The following is a 15,176-nucleotide window of genomic DNA, read 5'->3' as shown; positions in this document are numbered from 1 at the left end:
ATATTTATTGAGCGCTTACACTGTACTAGTAATAGTACAGTAATACAGAGCACTGTATTAGTAAGCGCTCAATAAATACAATTGAATGAATGAATGAACCTAGGAGGTGCTCAATCAACACGATTGAATGAATAAGAACGGAAGACTGGAAGCAGGAGACGGGGAATGCAACTGTTAATGGTTGGATTTTCCTCTCCCAAGCGCTCAGCCCGGGCCTCGATACACAGCAAAGCCTCGCCCGCGCGCGGCGAGGGCAGGACTACAACTCCCGTCATGCGTTGCGGGCCGGCGCGCGGAATGCTGGGGGGGCGCGGACTTCCGGTTCCGTCCCTCCGAACTACAAGGCCGAACTACAATGCCCAGGTGGCTTTGCGCGCGCGGGGGGGCGGGGCCGACGGCACTTCCGCTCGGGCTGAGATCGGCCTCCTCCGCCGTCCGGGGTCCCCGTCGTCGTCGCCGGTGGGAAGAGGGACGTCTGGGGGAGCAACATGGTAAGGGGGTCGCCCCCACCCGGTTTGGGGGGGGGGGGTGGGGAGGGGGCGGGGGCTCAGGCCCCTCCCTTGCAAGGACGCAACGGCCAAGGGCTCTGCGTCCCGGCCGGAGATGCCAGTGGTTAGCGTCAACCTCGGTCAGTCCTATTTATGGAGCGCTCACTCTCTGCACAGCCCTGCGCCAGGCGAGGGGCAATGTGTCTGTTGTTTTATTGCACTCTCATTCAGGCGTATCGATTGAGCCCTTCCTGCCTGCCAAGCACTGTACTAAGCGCCTGGGAGTGTACAAGAGAACAACGGACACATTTCTGCTCGCAGTCGGGAGTCACCGTCTCCCAAGCGCTTAGTAATAATAATAATAATGTTGGTATTTGTTAAGCGCTTACTATGTGCAGAGCACTGTTCTAAGCGCCGGGGGAGACACGGGGGAATCAGGTTGTCCCACATGGGGCTCCCAATCTTAATCCCCATTTTACAGATGAGGGAACTGAGGCCCAGAGAAGTTAAGTGACTTGCCCACAGTCACACAGCTGACAAGTGGCAGAGCTGGGATTCGAACTCATGACCCCTGACTCCAAAGCCCATGCTCTTTTCACTGAGCCACGCTGCTTCTCTAAGGCACTTCTGCTTCAGTAGCTTACCCTCGATAAGCGCTCAGTAAATACGATCGAATGAATGAATCTGTGTGCAAAGCACTGTACTAAGCGCCTGGGAGTGTACAAGAGAACAGCAGACATATTTCTGCCCGCAGCGAGCTCGCAGTCTAGAGTCACCGTCTCCCAAGCGCTTACTACAGTGCCTTGCCCACAGTAAGTGCTCGTAAATATGATCGAATGAATGAATCTGTGGGCAAAGCACTGCAGTAAGCGCTTGGGAGTGTACAAGAGAACAGCAGACATATTTCTGCCCGCAGCGAGTCACAGTCTAGAGTCACCCTTTCCCAAGTGTTTAGTACAGTGCCTTGCACACAGTAAGCGCTCAATAAATACGATTGAATGAATGATTGGACAGGGTTGGCAGAAACGTCCCCTGACCACAACGAGCTTAAATGCTGGGGAATCAGTGGTATTTATTGAGTGCTTACTGCGTGCAGAATACTGTACTAGGTGTTTGCGAGGGTACAATACAACAGTGTGGGCAGGGAATCTCCCCCGATTAGACCGTAAGCCCGTCAAACGGCAGGGACTGTCTCTATCTGTTGCCGACTTGTTCATTCCAAGCGCTTAGTACAGTGCTGTGCACATAGTAAGCGCTCAATAAATGCTATTGAATGAATGAATGAATGAATGTGTCTTTTTGTTGTTTTAATTGTACTCTCCCATGCGCTTAGGACAGGGCTTTGGACGCAATAAACGTTCAGTAAATATGAATGAATGAACACAGTTGGCAGATACGTTCCCTGCCCACAACGAATGTAAATGTTGGGAATCAGTCAGTGTTATTTATTGAGCGCTGACTGGGTGCAGAACACTACTAGGCGCTTGGGAGAGTACAATACAGCAGAGTTGGTAGACATGTTCTGTGCTCACAACGAACTCACAGTGTCGAGGGGGAGATGGACATTAATGTAAAGGAATGAATTACGGATGTGGACATAAGTGCTGTGGGGCTGAGGGAGGTGGGACTGGAGAGGCGATCATGGGAAGGATTTTGGGGGAGTCAGGGTTACCGAGGGGAGATAGAGGTGTGGAAAGAGATAGTGGTGACAGATAGAGGCCAGGGAGGTGGCCTAGTGGATAAAGCACGTGCCCGGGAGTCAGAATAATAATAATAATAATAATGTTGGTATTTGTTAAGCGCTTACTATGTGTCGAGCACTGTTCTAAGCGCTGGTGTAGACATAGGGGAATCAGGTTGTCCCACATGGGGCTCACAGTCTTAATCCCCATTTTACAGATGAGGGAACTGAGGCACAGAGAAGTTAAGTGACTTGCCCACAGTCACACAGCCGACAAGTGGCAGAGCTGGGATTCGAACTCATGAGCCCTGACTCCAAAGCCCGTGCTCTTTCCACTGAGCCACGCTGCTTCTCCAGCTCTGCCACTTGTCTGCCAGGTGACCACTTCACTTCTCTGGGCCTCAATTCCCTCATCTGTAAAATGGGGATCGAGACTGTGAGCCCTGTGTGGGACAGGGACTGTAGTCAACCTGATTATCTTCTATCTACCCCAGTGCTTAGAACAGTGCCTGGCATGAAGTAAGCACTTAAATACAATTATTAATTATTGTTATTGTTATCCAGGGCAAGCCCGGGGAGGGGAGGAGGGGGCATCATACCTGCCTGCAGCCCCCTCTATCCCCGATCCCTTTCCCGCCCCTGCCAGGGAGAGAGGCGAGTTATGCTGTTAAATTGTACTCTCCTAAGTGCTTAGTATAGTGCTGTGCACATAGCGAGCGCTCAATCAATACCAGTGACTGAGTTGGCGGTTCTTAGAGCCCCCCACCCCATAACGCGACCCTGACTTGGATGAGTGGGAACTGTAGGGGGTTTGAAACACGTGATGACTGTGAGCTTATTTTGCTCAGGGATTGTCACTGTTTATTGTTTTATTGTACCTTCCCAAGCGCTTAGTACAGTGCCCTGCACGCAGTAAGTGCTCAATAAATACGAGTGAATGAATGAATGGTGGGAGAAGGGTCCGGAGTCAGGCCCCTCCTTAGGGCCCAGGAGTGCTCCTTCCCCTTTCCGCTCCGACTCCCTGGGCGGGGATGGGGTGACCGGAAGCCTTTCCCTGGCTCAGCAGACCAGGCGCTTCCCGTCCGGGCCGGGGGTGGGGAGGCTGGGGGGAAGGAAACGGGAAGGAGGGGTGGGGGGAGCAGGGAGGGATGGGGGGACAGAGGAGGGGGTTGGTCCGAACTGCTTGCTTACTAATCATGCCAGCAGTGTTGCCTAGTGGAGAGAGCACAGGCCTGGGAGTCAGAAGGACCTGAGTTCTAATTATTATTATTATGGTATTTGTGAAGCACTGTGCCAAGCCCTGGAGTGGTTACAAGCACATTGAGTTGGGCACAGCCCCTGTCCCACGCGGGGCTCACAGTCTCCCTCCCCATTTTACAGATGAGGTAACTGAGGCCCAGAGAAGTGAAGTGACTTGCCCAAGGTCACACAGCAGGCAAGTGGCGGAGCCAGGAGGAGAAGCCATGACCTTCTCACTCCCAGGCCTGAGCCCGATCCACTGTGCCATGCTGCTTCTCTTCCAGACAATGACTGGCCCCTGCTTCAAAGCCTTACTGAAGTCGCATCTCCTAATCCCAGCTCCACCACTTAATATAATAATTATGGTATCTGTTAAGTGCTTACTATGTGCCAGACACTGGACTAAGTGCTGGAGTGGTTACAGATGGAATCGGGTTGGATACAGTCCCTCCCTGTCCCACGTGGGGCTCGTGGTCTAAGGAGGAGGGTGGTCAGATATTAATTCCACATTTTAATATTGAGGTAACTGAGGCCCAGAGAAGTGAAGTGACTTGCCCAAGGTCACTCAGCACACAAGAGGGGAACAGGCGTGACGTAGTGGCCAGAGCATGGGCCTGGAAGTCAGAGGTGCCTGCCTGGGAAATCGAGGGCTTTCAGCTTTATAGAGAGGGAGGAGATGGGTGGAATCGCTGGTCTAGTGGATAGAGCACAGTCCTGGGAGTTAGAAGGACCTGGGTTCTAATTCCTCCTCCACCATTGGCCTGCTGTGTGACCTTGGGCAAGTCACTTCACTTCTGTGGGCCTCATCTGTATAATACGGATTAAGATCGGGAGCCCCCCATGGGGCAGGGACTGAGTCCAATCTGATTTGCTTGTATCTACCCCAGTGTTTAGTTCAGTGCCTAACACATAGCACTTAGCAAATACCATTTTAAAAAAAGTGAGGGCTTTGCAGTCTCCTCTCTCACTCTCTCCCTCTCTTATACACATACACAGCTTAGGGGTCAGGAGGCATGGATGGCATCTGCCCCATTGACTGATCCCCTCCCCTCCCCTCCTGCCACTTGTCTGCTGCATGACCTTGGGCAAGTCACTTCTTCTCTGCCTCTCAGTCCCCTCATCTACAAAATGAGGATTAAGACCGTGAGCCCTATGTGGGACAGGGACTGTGTCCAGCCCGATTATCTTGTGTCTACCCCAGCGCTTAGAACAGTGCCTGGCACATAATAAGCACTTAACAAATGCCACAATTATTGTTATTATTATTATTATTCCGCAGATCCGCTTTATCCTCATCCAGAACCGGGCCGGGAAAACCCGCCTAGCTAAGTGGTACATGCAGTTTGATGACGACGAGAAGCAGAAACTGATCGAGGAGGTGCACGCCGTGGTCACCGTCCGAGACGCCAAGCACACTAACTTTGTGGAGGTGAAGCCCCTCTCTCTCTGTCCCCTTCCCCTTCTCTCCCCTCTTTTCCCCTCCCCACACTTAGCCCCCTTCTCTTTACTTGCCAGGATGCTGGTCTCGTCAGGAGGCAATGTGTCTGTCTGTTTATTGTTCTGTTGTTGTCTCCCAAACGTTTAGTACAGTGCCCTGCACGTTAAGTGATCAATAAGTACGATTGAATGAATATCAGAGTGGCCACCAGGGGGCGCAATCTCTCCCATCCTAAGGAAGTGATAATAATAATAACAATAATAATGATATTTGTTAAGCCCTTACTATGTGCCAGGCACTGTACTAAGTGCTAGGGTGGGTACAGGCAAATCAGGTTGGACACAGGCCCTTGTCCCAAATGGGGTTCACAATCTCAATCCCCATTGTACAGATGAGGTAACTGAGGCCCCGAGAAGTGAAGTGACTTGCCTCTGGTCATGCAGCAGACAAGTGGCAGGGCCGGGACTAGGCGTCATGATTAGAAGTCATGACCTTCGGACTCCCAAGCCCATGCTCTATCCACTACTCCATGCTGCTTCATACGCAGTGCTGCTTCGTTATTCATTTATTGGTATTTATTGAGCGCTTACTGTGTGCAGAGCATTGCACTAAGTGCCTGGGGGAGTACAGTATAATAGTATAACAGACACATTCCTTGCCCACAATGAGCTTACAGTCTAGGGGGAAGGCAGAGATTAATATCAATAAATAAATAACGGATATGGACGTAAGTGCTGTGGGGCTGGGGGAGGGGATGAATAAAGGGAGCAAGTCAGGGCAAAGCAGAAGGGAGTGGGAGAAGAGGAAAGGAGGGTTTAGTCAGGGAAGGCCTCTTGGAGGAGATGAGCCTTCAATAAAGCTTTGAAGCGGGGGGAGAGTCATTGTCAGAAAATTGGGACAATTTTCCTGCCTCCGCCTCTGGTCCCAACACCCCAAAATTCCTGGACAGTCCTTCCTCTGCCAGAGCTAAGTCTCAATCAATCAATTTTATTTATTGAACACTTTGTGTGCAGAGCACTCTACTAAGCACTTGGGAAAGTACAGCACAAGAATAAACAGTGACATTCCCTGCCCACAAGGAACGTACAGTCTGGGCAGGAGACAGACATCAACACAAATAAATAAAATAGCAGATATGGACATAAATGCTGAGGGGCTGGGAGAGGGGAAGAGCAAAGGGAGCAAGTCAGGGCGACGCGGAAGGGAGTGGGATATGAGGAAAATTGGGGCTTGCTCTGGGAAGGCCTCTTGGAGGAGATGGGCCTTCAGTAAGGCTTTTAAGGTGGGAGAGACGGGTTGTCTGATGGATTTTTGAGGCGGGAGGGCGATCCGGGCCAGAGGCAGGACGCGGGCTAGGGCTCAGTGGCGAGACAGGCGAGATGGAGGCACGGTGAGAAGGTTAGCACTAGAGGAGCGAAGTTTGCGGCCTGGGTTGTAAAAGGAGAGAAGCCGAGGTGAGGTAGGAGGGGGCAAGGTGTTACAGTGCTTTAAAGCCAATGGTGAGGAGGTTTTATTTGAGATGGAGGTGGATGGGCCGCCTCTGGAGTTTTTTGAGGTGGGGGGTGACACGTCCTGAACATTTATAACAGAGTTCGTAGACTCGTTTGTGTTCCCTAACCACAACCAGCTTCCAGTCTGTCTTGTCTCTTGGGAGGGGCTCATCCTCATCACCCCATTGCATAGACCCCCCTCACCAAGCAAGGATGTGGCCGGAGAAGGTTCAAGTTGGCTTGGACTTCTTTTTTTAAAATGGCATTTGTTAAGTGCTTACTATGTGTTGGGCACTGTACTAAGTGCTTAGTGCTAAGTTCTAAGTGTACTAAGTGTAGATAAAAGCTAATCAGCCTGGTCACAGTCCATGACCCACGTGGGACTCAGTCTTACTCCCAATTTAAAGATGAGGAAGCTGAAGGCCAGAAAAGCGAAGCGACTCGCTCAAAGTCATTCATTCATTCATTCATTCATTAAATCATTCGTACTTATTGAGCGCTTACTATGTGCGAAGCACTGTACTAAACCCTTGGGAGAGTACAGTATGAGAACAAACAAACAAACCATTCCCTGCCCACAATGAGCTCGCAGTGTAGACGGGGAGACAAGACATTAATGAACGTAAATAAATAAATTGCAGATATGAACATATGTACTGTGGGAATGGGAGGGAGAATGAAATGAAGGAAGCAAGTCACCCAGCAGACAAGGGGCAGAGCCAAAATTAGAACCCAGGTCCTTCACCAAGGCTCACTCTCTATCAACTAGGTAATGTTGCGTCTCCAGATTATGCAGACATTTTCCAGAGAGATTTAGATATGGCCGTCCAGGACATTTCAGGACCCATAACTCCTTCAGACTTCCCGGGGCTGTAGCCGTAAACACCGTGTCCGATCTGACAGTCCCGTGCCTGGGCCCGCGCTCGGCCCAGTCGCAAGAGAGAAGCAGCATGGCCCAGTGGCCAGAACACGGGCTTGGGAGTCAGAGGACGTGGCTTCTAATCCCGGCTCCGCCGCTTGTCCACTGTGTGACCTTGGGCGAGTCACTTCACTTCTCTGTGCCTCAGTTATGCCTCAGCTACTTCATCTATAAAATGGGGATTAAGACAATGAGGCCCACTGGGACAACCCGATTATCTTGTAACTTCTCCAGTGCTTGGCACATAGTAAGTACTTAACAAATCCCTTTATTATTATTATTAGCCTGAGGCCTGGCCCGCAGGTGGCGGCTGCTAAACTCACTCTCCAGTCCTGGATGGGAGTCGTCCCCCCCCCCACATCCATCCTGCCCCTGGGGGTGACCATCTCCTCCCAGAGAGCATCCCGCCTCCCCCCAACATCTTGCCACCCACCGGTGGTGACGGTGCCCATGCCGGGGGGCTCCCCAGCTCCCTCTGGCCATGACGGTCCCCTCTCTTTCAGTTCCGAAATTTCAAGATTATTTATCGTCGGTATGCGGGCCTCTACTTCTGCATCTGCGTCGACGTCAACGACAACAACCTGGCCTACCTGGAAGCCATCCACAACTTCGTCGAGGTGGGTGGAGCCTCAACTTTGTGGAGGGAGGGGCTGGGATGCTGGGTGGAGCCTAATCAATTAATGGTATTTATTGAACTCTCCTACGAATCGACGCCTTACCGAGGTGCGAGAGTTTGCATACGCTGACGAGGCTTAGAGCTATGCCTCATAGGGCTACCCCGGATGAAAAGGTCTCAACCAAAGCTTCAAAACAAAGCTGATTCGCCTGTACTGGGCAGCAGCGGCATGAGAGAGAACCAAAGGTAGATAACCAAGCGATCAAAACTTTGGTCAAAGACGATGGCAGAGACTCGAGTTTTTACCGCACGGAAGAAGGCATCGGTAAACCGCTTCCGTCTCTTTACCAAGAAAACTCTATGGATACACGTACCAGAACGACTTTACGACAAGATGGGGTGTTCTGAAGAGGGTGTGTCCATGGAGTCGCTGTGGGTCGGAAACGACTCGACGGCTTTTGAAGAAGAAGAATTGAGCACTTACTGTGTGCAGAGCACTGTGCTAAGATCCTGAAGGAGTACAGTCAAACAGAATTGGTAGACACTGTCCCTCCCCATAAGAATCTTTCAGTCCAGAGCGGGAGACAGATCTGATGTGACCATAAGTTTTGTGGGCCTGAGGTTGTGGTGAGTATCAAGTCCTTAAAAGTACAGATCCAAGGACAAGGGTGATTCAGAAGGGAGAGGGAGTAGGAGAAATGAGGGCCTAGTCAGGGAAGGCCTCTTGGAGGAGATGAGCTTTTAATAAGACGTAGAAGGCCCCGTCTCCTTCCCCCTCCACAATTTCAAGGAAACGAGGGCAAGACTGGCTCAGTGGAGTGGAGCTGCCATCTGCCTGGAAGTTGATAATGATGATGGTATATTGATTAAGGGCTTACGGTGTGTCAGGCACTGTTCTAAGCACTGTGCTTTGGTAGTAAAAGCATCACCTAGACACACAGGTATTATTATCCAGCGTATAGAACAGTGCTTGGCACATGGTAAGCGCTTAACAAATACCATGATTATATTATACTAGCTAGTCAGTTTGGACACAGCCCCTATCCCACTTGGGAAGTTGGGACTGGTATTTAAGGGCTCAAGACACTTACCAGACACTGTACTAAGCACTGGGGTGGATACAAGTAAATCGGGTTGGGCACCGTCCCTGTCCCACAGGGGCGCACAGTCTCAGTCTCCATTTTACAGATGAGGTAACTGAGGCACAGAGAAGTAAAGTGGCTTCCCCAAGGTCACACAGCAGACAAGTGGAGGAGGCAGGATTGGAACCCGTGACCTTCTGACTCCCAGGCCCGTGCTCTGTGCACTAAACTGTGCTGCTTCTCAGCCTGGGAGTATGGCAGGGGCTGGGCCTCCTCCCCTTAGCCTTGAGAGCAGGTTCTTTCCTCCCACCCACAGAAGCAGCGTGGCTCAGTGGATGGAGCACGGGCTGGGAGTCAGAGGTCATGGGTTCTAATGCCGGCTCTGCCACTTGTCAGCTGTGTGACTTTGGGCAAGTCACTTCACTTCTCTGTGCTTCAGTTATGCCTCAGTTACCTCATCTGTAAAATGGAGATTAAGACTCTGAGCCCAATGTGGGACAACCTGATTACCTTGTATCTACCTCAACGCAAAGAACAGTGCTTGGTACATAGTAAGTGTTTATCAGATGCCATCGTCATCGTCACCCCGCACTTATATCATGTGGCTTCCCCAGGCAGCCAATCATATTTATTGAACACTTACCATGTGTGGAGCAGTGGACTAAGTGTTTGGGACAGTACAGTGTAACGATTTAACACACATTTCCTGCCCACAGTGAGCTTATAACAGTCTAGAAGGGGAGGCAGACATTAATAGAAATAAATAAACTGACAGATATGGACACAGGAGCTGTGGGGCTGGGAGGGGAGATGAATAAAGGGAGCAAGCCGGGACGACGCAGAAAGGAGTGGGAGAAGAGGAAAGGGAGGCTTAGGGAAGGCCTCTTGGAGATGTGCCTTCGGTCAGGCTCTTAATGCCACCACGGCCGTCCGTACGTTGCTCCGTAGGTCCTGAATGAATACTTCCACAACGTCTGCGAGCTGGACCTGGTGTTCAATTTCTACAAGGTGAGTCTTCCCCAGCCCGCCCGCCCGCCGCCACTCCCCGGCAGGGCAGCCAGGCCGCCCGCCTCCCCCACCCTGCTCATTTTATTATTGATGTCTGTCTCCCCCGGCTCCAGACTGGGAGCTCGTTGTGGGTAGGGATTGTCACTGTTTATTGTCGTATTGTACTTTCCCAAGCGCTTAGTACAGTGCTCTGCACACAGTAAGCGCTCAATAAATACGATTGAACGAGTTGCGGTTCTCATCAGGGAGCGAGACCGGCCACCACCCACCCTCCTTTCAGGCGGGGAAGGGAGACCAAGCACAGGCCCCAGCTCAGGTACCCCTCGTGTACCTAATAATAATTAACAATAATTACAGTCCTTGTTAAGAGTTTACTATGTGCCAAGCACTGTTCTAAGTACGGGGGCGGATATAAATTAATCAAGTTGGACACAGTCCTTGTCCCATTTTACAGAGGAGGGACCTGAGGCCCAGAGAAGTGAAGTGACCTGCCCAAGGTCACACAGCAGACACGTGGTGGAGCCAGGATTATAACCCAGGTCCTTCTGATGTCCAGGCACTATCCATTAAGCCACGCTGCTTCTACAGGGGTCTAGATAAGCGTCACTTCCTTGGGGCCTTCTGGACTACCCAACCAGCTCATCTTTCATTCATTCATCCATTCAGTCGTATTTACTGAGTGCAGAACACTGGGTGCAGAACACTGTACTAAGCGCTTGGGAGAGTTCAAAATAATAAACACACACATTTCCTGACCACAACAAGTTTATAGTCTACAAGGGGAAACAGACATTATTGTAAATGAATAAATTACAGATCTGGACATAAATGCCGTGAGGCTGGGACCGGAGAAGAACAAGGTAGCGAGTCCGGGTGACGCAGAAGGCAGTGGGAGAAAAGGAAAGGGGGGCTTAGTCTGGGAAGGCCTCTTGGAGGAGGTATGCCTTCAAAGAGTTTTTGAAGCGGGGGAGGGTCACTGTCGGATTTGAGGAGGGAGGGGCAGGACGCGGGCGAGGGGTTGCCAGCGAGAGATGGGCGAAATCAAGGTTCAGGGAGATGGAGGTTCAAGAGCGCGCCCCACAGCCACCTGTCCCCGGCCAGGCAGCGGCGTGTGGGAGGAAGAGCCGCCCCTGGGCCCCGGGGTGGGGGCGTTCCCCGTGCCCAGGGCTGACCCACCCGCGCCCTCGCCAGGTGTACACGGTGGTGGACGAGATGTTCCTGGCCGGCGAGATCCGGGAGACCAGTCAGACCAAAGTGCTGAAGCAGCTGCTCATGTTACAGTCCCTGGAATGAAAGCCGGAAAATCCCTCCTCCCCCTCACCCGCGGCGGGCACGGGATCACGCCCCACCCCGGGTCTGAGCGGCACCCCGTGCCCTGCCCCTCGGCCCCGGCCGGCCCGGGTCCCGCTGGGGCCCTGTGGACCAAACCCGGGACATCTCTCTGGGCCTCGGCGCTGTCGCGGCCGGAAGGGCCCCCGGGGCAGGGGGAGGTCCCCGTCCCCCTTCCCGGGCCTGTGGCATCGCTAGTCTGGGCCCCCTCTGTTCCCAACCCTCCTTGCCCCCTCCCTCCCAGCAGGAGGCCAGGGAAGGGGTGGGAGGTCATGTGCGTACAGTTGTGTAAGCGTCTTGTAAACCGGATCCAGCCAATAAATCAACGGGCCATGTCCTAGCCCTCACTGCTTTCTCCGATCGTATTTCATTGTCGGATTTACTGAGCACTTATTGTGTGCAGAGCACTGTACTAAGCGCTTGGGAGAGTACAGTGCAACAATAAACGGACACATTCCCTGCCCACAACGAGCTTACAGTCTGGGGGGGGGAGGGAGACAGCAATACCGATAAATAAATTACAGCTATATCCTCTCAGTGTGGACTGGCCAGGGTCCAGGCACCAGCCTCCCTGCAATAGGACAGTGTGGGGTGAGGCCCAAACAGAGCCTCCCGCCTGTCTGGTCGTTATCTCCTTCGGACAGCAGTGCCAGGGGGAGGGAAAAGAGGGTGAACAGTGTGTCAGCACACCCAGTCAGTCAGTTGTATTTATTGAGCACTTACTGTGTGCAGACCACTATATAAAGTGCTTGGAAAGGTACATTAGAGCAATATAACACATTGCCCGTAATGAGTTTACAGTCTGTGGGGGAGACAGACATAATAATAACAATAATGTTGGTATTCGTTAAGCGCTTATTATGTGCAGAGCGCTGAGGTAGATACAGAGTGATCAGGTTGTCCCACACGAGGCTCACAGTCTTCATCCCCATTTTACAGATGAGGGAACTGAGGCACAGAGAAGTTAAGTGACACCCACGGTCACACAGCTGACAAGTGGCAGAGCCGGGATTCGAACCCAGCATAGTAATAGAAATAAATTACAGATGTGGACAGAGGTGCTATGGGGTGGGGGGGGGGAGATGAATAAAGGGAGCAAGTCAGGGCGATGCAGAAGGGAGAGGGAGAAAGAGGAGAGTAGGGCTTAGTCGGAAGGCCTCTGGGAGGAGATGGGTCTTCGATCAAGGACTTGAGGGTGGGGGGAGAATAGTAGTCTCTGCTAGGAGGAGGGTGGGCGTTCCAGGCCAGAGGCAGGGTGTGGGTGAGAGGTTGTGGGGCATATGGAGAAGCAGCAGCATGGTTTAGAGAAGCAGGGTGGCACAGTGGAAAGAGCACGAGCTTGGGAGTCAGAAGTCCTGGGTTCTAATCCCGGATCTGCCGCTTGTCAGCAGTGTGACCTTGGGCAAGTCACTTCACTTCTCTGTTGCCTCAGTTCTCCTCATCCGTAAAATGAGGAGGAAGACCGTGAGCCCCCCGTGGGACAACCTGATTACCTTGTATTTACCCCAGCGCTTAGAACAGTGCTTGGCACATAGTAAGTGCTTAACAAATACCAACATTATTATTATTATTATTATTATTACATGGAGGGCAGCAATGGCAGATCTGGCCCTAGAGCGCTCAGAAAGGCCGGATTTCAGGGGTGCGCGGGTGAGGCCGGAGCTGGGCAGGAGCCCCCGCTCCCGCCGTGCCCTCCCCGAAAGCCCCAGCAGGCGGCGCCCGCGCCCGCTCCCGCCCTGCGATTCTCATTCTTGCCCGCAGGCGGCGCCCGCGCCCGCCCTGACCCTCCGCGGAGCCACACCGTCTCATTCCAACCGGCAGGCGGCGCCCGCTCCCGCTCCGAGCGAGCCATGTCGGCCGCTCCGACAGAGGGCGCGCCTGCGCTCCCGCTCTGCGGCCCCGTCTCGCCTTCATTCCGTCGGATCTGTTGAGGGCTTACGGTGTGCAGAGCACTGTACTGAGCGCTTGGGAAGTACAATTCGACAGCAAATAGCCACAATCCTCGCCCACCTCTGCAGCTCCCGGGGCGGCGGGAGGCGGGGCGGTTCCTCTCCCCCTCCTCCTCCTCTCGGAGAGGAGCTGATTCTTCCCACCAGGGGGCGCAAGAGGGGATGAGTGGGAGGGGTCGGTGGGCGGGGGTCCTTGGGGCGCTGCTCCCTCGCTCTCCTTCTTTCCTTCCTCCTTTCCTTCTTTCTTTCCTTCCTCCCTCCCCCCGCGCCGCCGTCGTGCCCGTGCGGGTCCCGGCTCCCAGCTGCGCCCTCAGGTCGGGTTTCCGGGTGGGGGCGGGGGCGGGGGCGCTGGCATCGGCTCGAGACCGGCTGCTCCCACCCCGGACACTCCCCTCCCCCTCCCCCCGCAGCCCTTGATGCCGTCAGAGGGGAGGAGCAGCTGGTCCTAGGCCAGCAGGCGAGGGAGGCACCCGGACCTCCTCCTCCCATCCCCTCCCCCCTCCTCCCATCCCCTCCCCCCTCCTCCCATCCCCTCCCCCCTCTCCCATCCCCTCCCTCTCCCATCCCCCCACCCCTTTTCCCCCCTTCCCAGCCCCCCACCCCTTTTCCCCCTTCCCATCCCCCCACCCCTTTCCTGCCCTCCTCCCATCACCCCCTTCCCTCCTCCCTTCCCTCCTCCCCCCTTCCCACCCCTTCCCCGCCCTCTTCCCATCCTCCCCTTCCCTCCTCCCCCCATCCCCTCCCTCCTCCCTCCTCCCCCATCCCCCCACCCCTTTTCCCCCTTCCCATCCCCCCACCCCTTTCCTGCCCTCCTCCCATCACCCCCTTCCCTCCTCCCTCCTCCTCCCATCCTCTCACCCCTTCCCCGCCCTCTTCCCATCCTCCCCTTCCCTCCTCCCCCCATCCCCTCCCTCCTCCTCCCCCCATCCCCTCCCTCCTCCTCCCATCCCCTCCCTCCTCCTCCCATCCTCCCACCCCTTCCCCCCTCCTCCCATTCCCCCCATCCCCTCCCCCTTTCCCCCCTCCCCCCCCCCGCCCTGCCCCGCGGGAAGCTCCGGGATCCGGCTCCCTTAATCCCAACGACGAGCGAGGAAGAGAACCTATGCAAAACGCACAGGGGAGCTCCGTCAACCGGACCCGGCTCAGTCGATCGGATTTGTTAATAATAATAATTGTAGTATTTGTTAAGCGCTCACGACGGGCCAGGTACTGAACTAAGCGCTGGGGTGGTTGCAACCAAACCGGGTTGGACGCGGTCCCGGTCCTACTTGGGGCTCCCAGTTTCAATCCCGTTTTATAGATAAGGTAACCGAGGCACAGAGAAGAAAAGTGAATTGCCCAAGGCCACACGGGCCGAGGCGGAATTAGAACCCATGACCTTCTGACTCCCAGGGTCAATATAACAATATAACAGATACAGTCCCTGCCCATCATGAGCTCACAGTCTAGAGGGGTGATGGGCGGGTGAGGCCCTGCAGCCCACCCCGTCCCTGTCTTAATGAGAGGCCGGGGCCAGCTCCCCCCCCCCGTGGGCCTGTCCGGGCACGGGATGGGGGGTTTGTTTGGGCCAGGCCGGGCCCATCTTTCGTGCCGATCCCCGTGTGGGGTGGGGCGGTGAGGAGTCAGGCACCTTCTTCTGCCCCGGGGCCTGTGTGTGAATCCAGGTTGGGCGAAAGGTCAGGGCCCGGACACGCGCGGGGAGAAACAAGCAAGACTCGGCCTCCCTGGGGTCTCGGGGGGGGGGGGGCAGGCGGCGGTCACGCTCAGACAGACCACCCCCCCCCTCAGAGCGTCTCCGACAAGCCTCGGCTGCGCTCCGCCGGGCCCATTGCCCTCACGGGGGCGGGTGAGGTTTCCGTGCCAGGTGGACCGTCGGGCCGGGCCGGGATCGGCCTGTCTCTGCCCGGGTGGGCTCCGTGCCCGGGCCCGGGATTGCC

At 54.4% G+C, this 15,176-nt stretch overlaps 1 protein-coding gene across 1 annotated transcript; it reads left to right on the top strand.

Annotated features, from left to right (window-relative positions):
- Positions 1-381: 381 nt before the first annotated feature.
- AP2S1 (adaptor related protein complex 2 subunit sigma 1) lies at positions 382-11,645 on the top strand. The gene is made up of 5 exons (XM_029065337.2): positions 382-491; positions 4,688-4,837; positions 7,759-7,872; positions 9,902-9,961; positions 11,153-11,645. Exons 1-5 carry the CDS (start codon positions 489-491, stop codon positions 11,252-11,254), a joined length of 429 nt encoding a protein of 142 aa, XP_028921170.1. The 5' UTR covers positions 382-488; the 3' UTR covers positions 11,255-11,645.
- Positions 11,646-15,176: the final 3,531 nt, after the last annotated feature.

This window comes from Ornithorhynchus anatinus, chromosome 5 (genome assembly GCF_004115215.2).
Source record: "Ornithorhynchus anatinus isolate Pmale09 chromosome 5, mOrnAna1.pri.v4, whole genome shotgun sequence".
In the NCBI taxonomy this organism is placed as follows: Eukaryota; Metazoa; Chordata; class Mammalia; order Monotremata; family Ornithorhynchidae; genus Ornithorhynchus; species Ornithorhynchus anatinus.
Note: the sequence above shows the minus strand (reverse complement) of the source record. Positions and strands in the feature narration are given on the sequence as shown.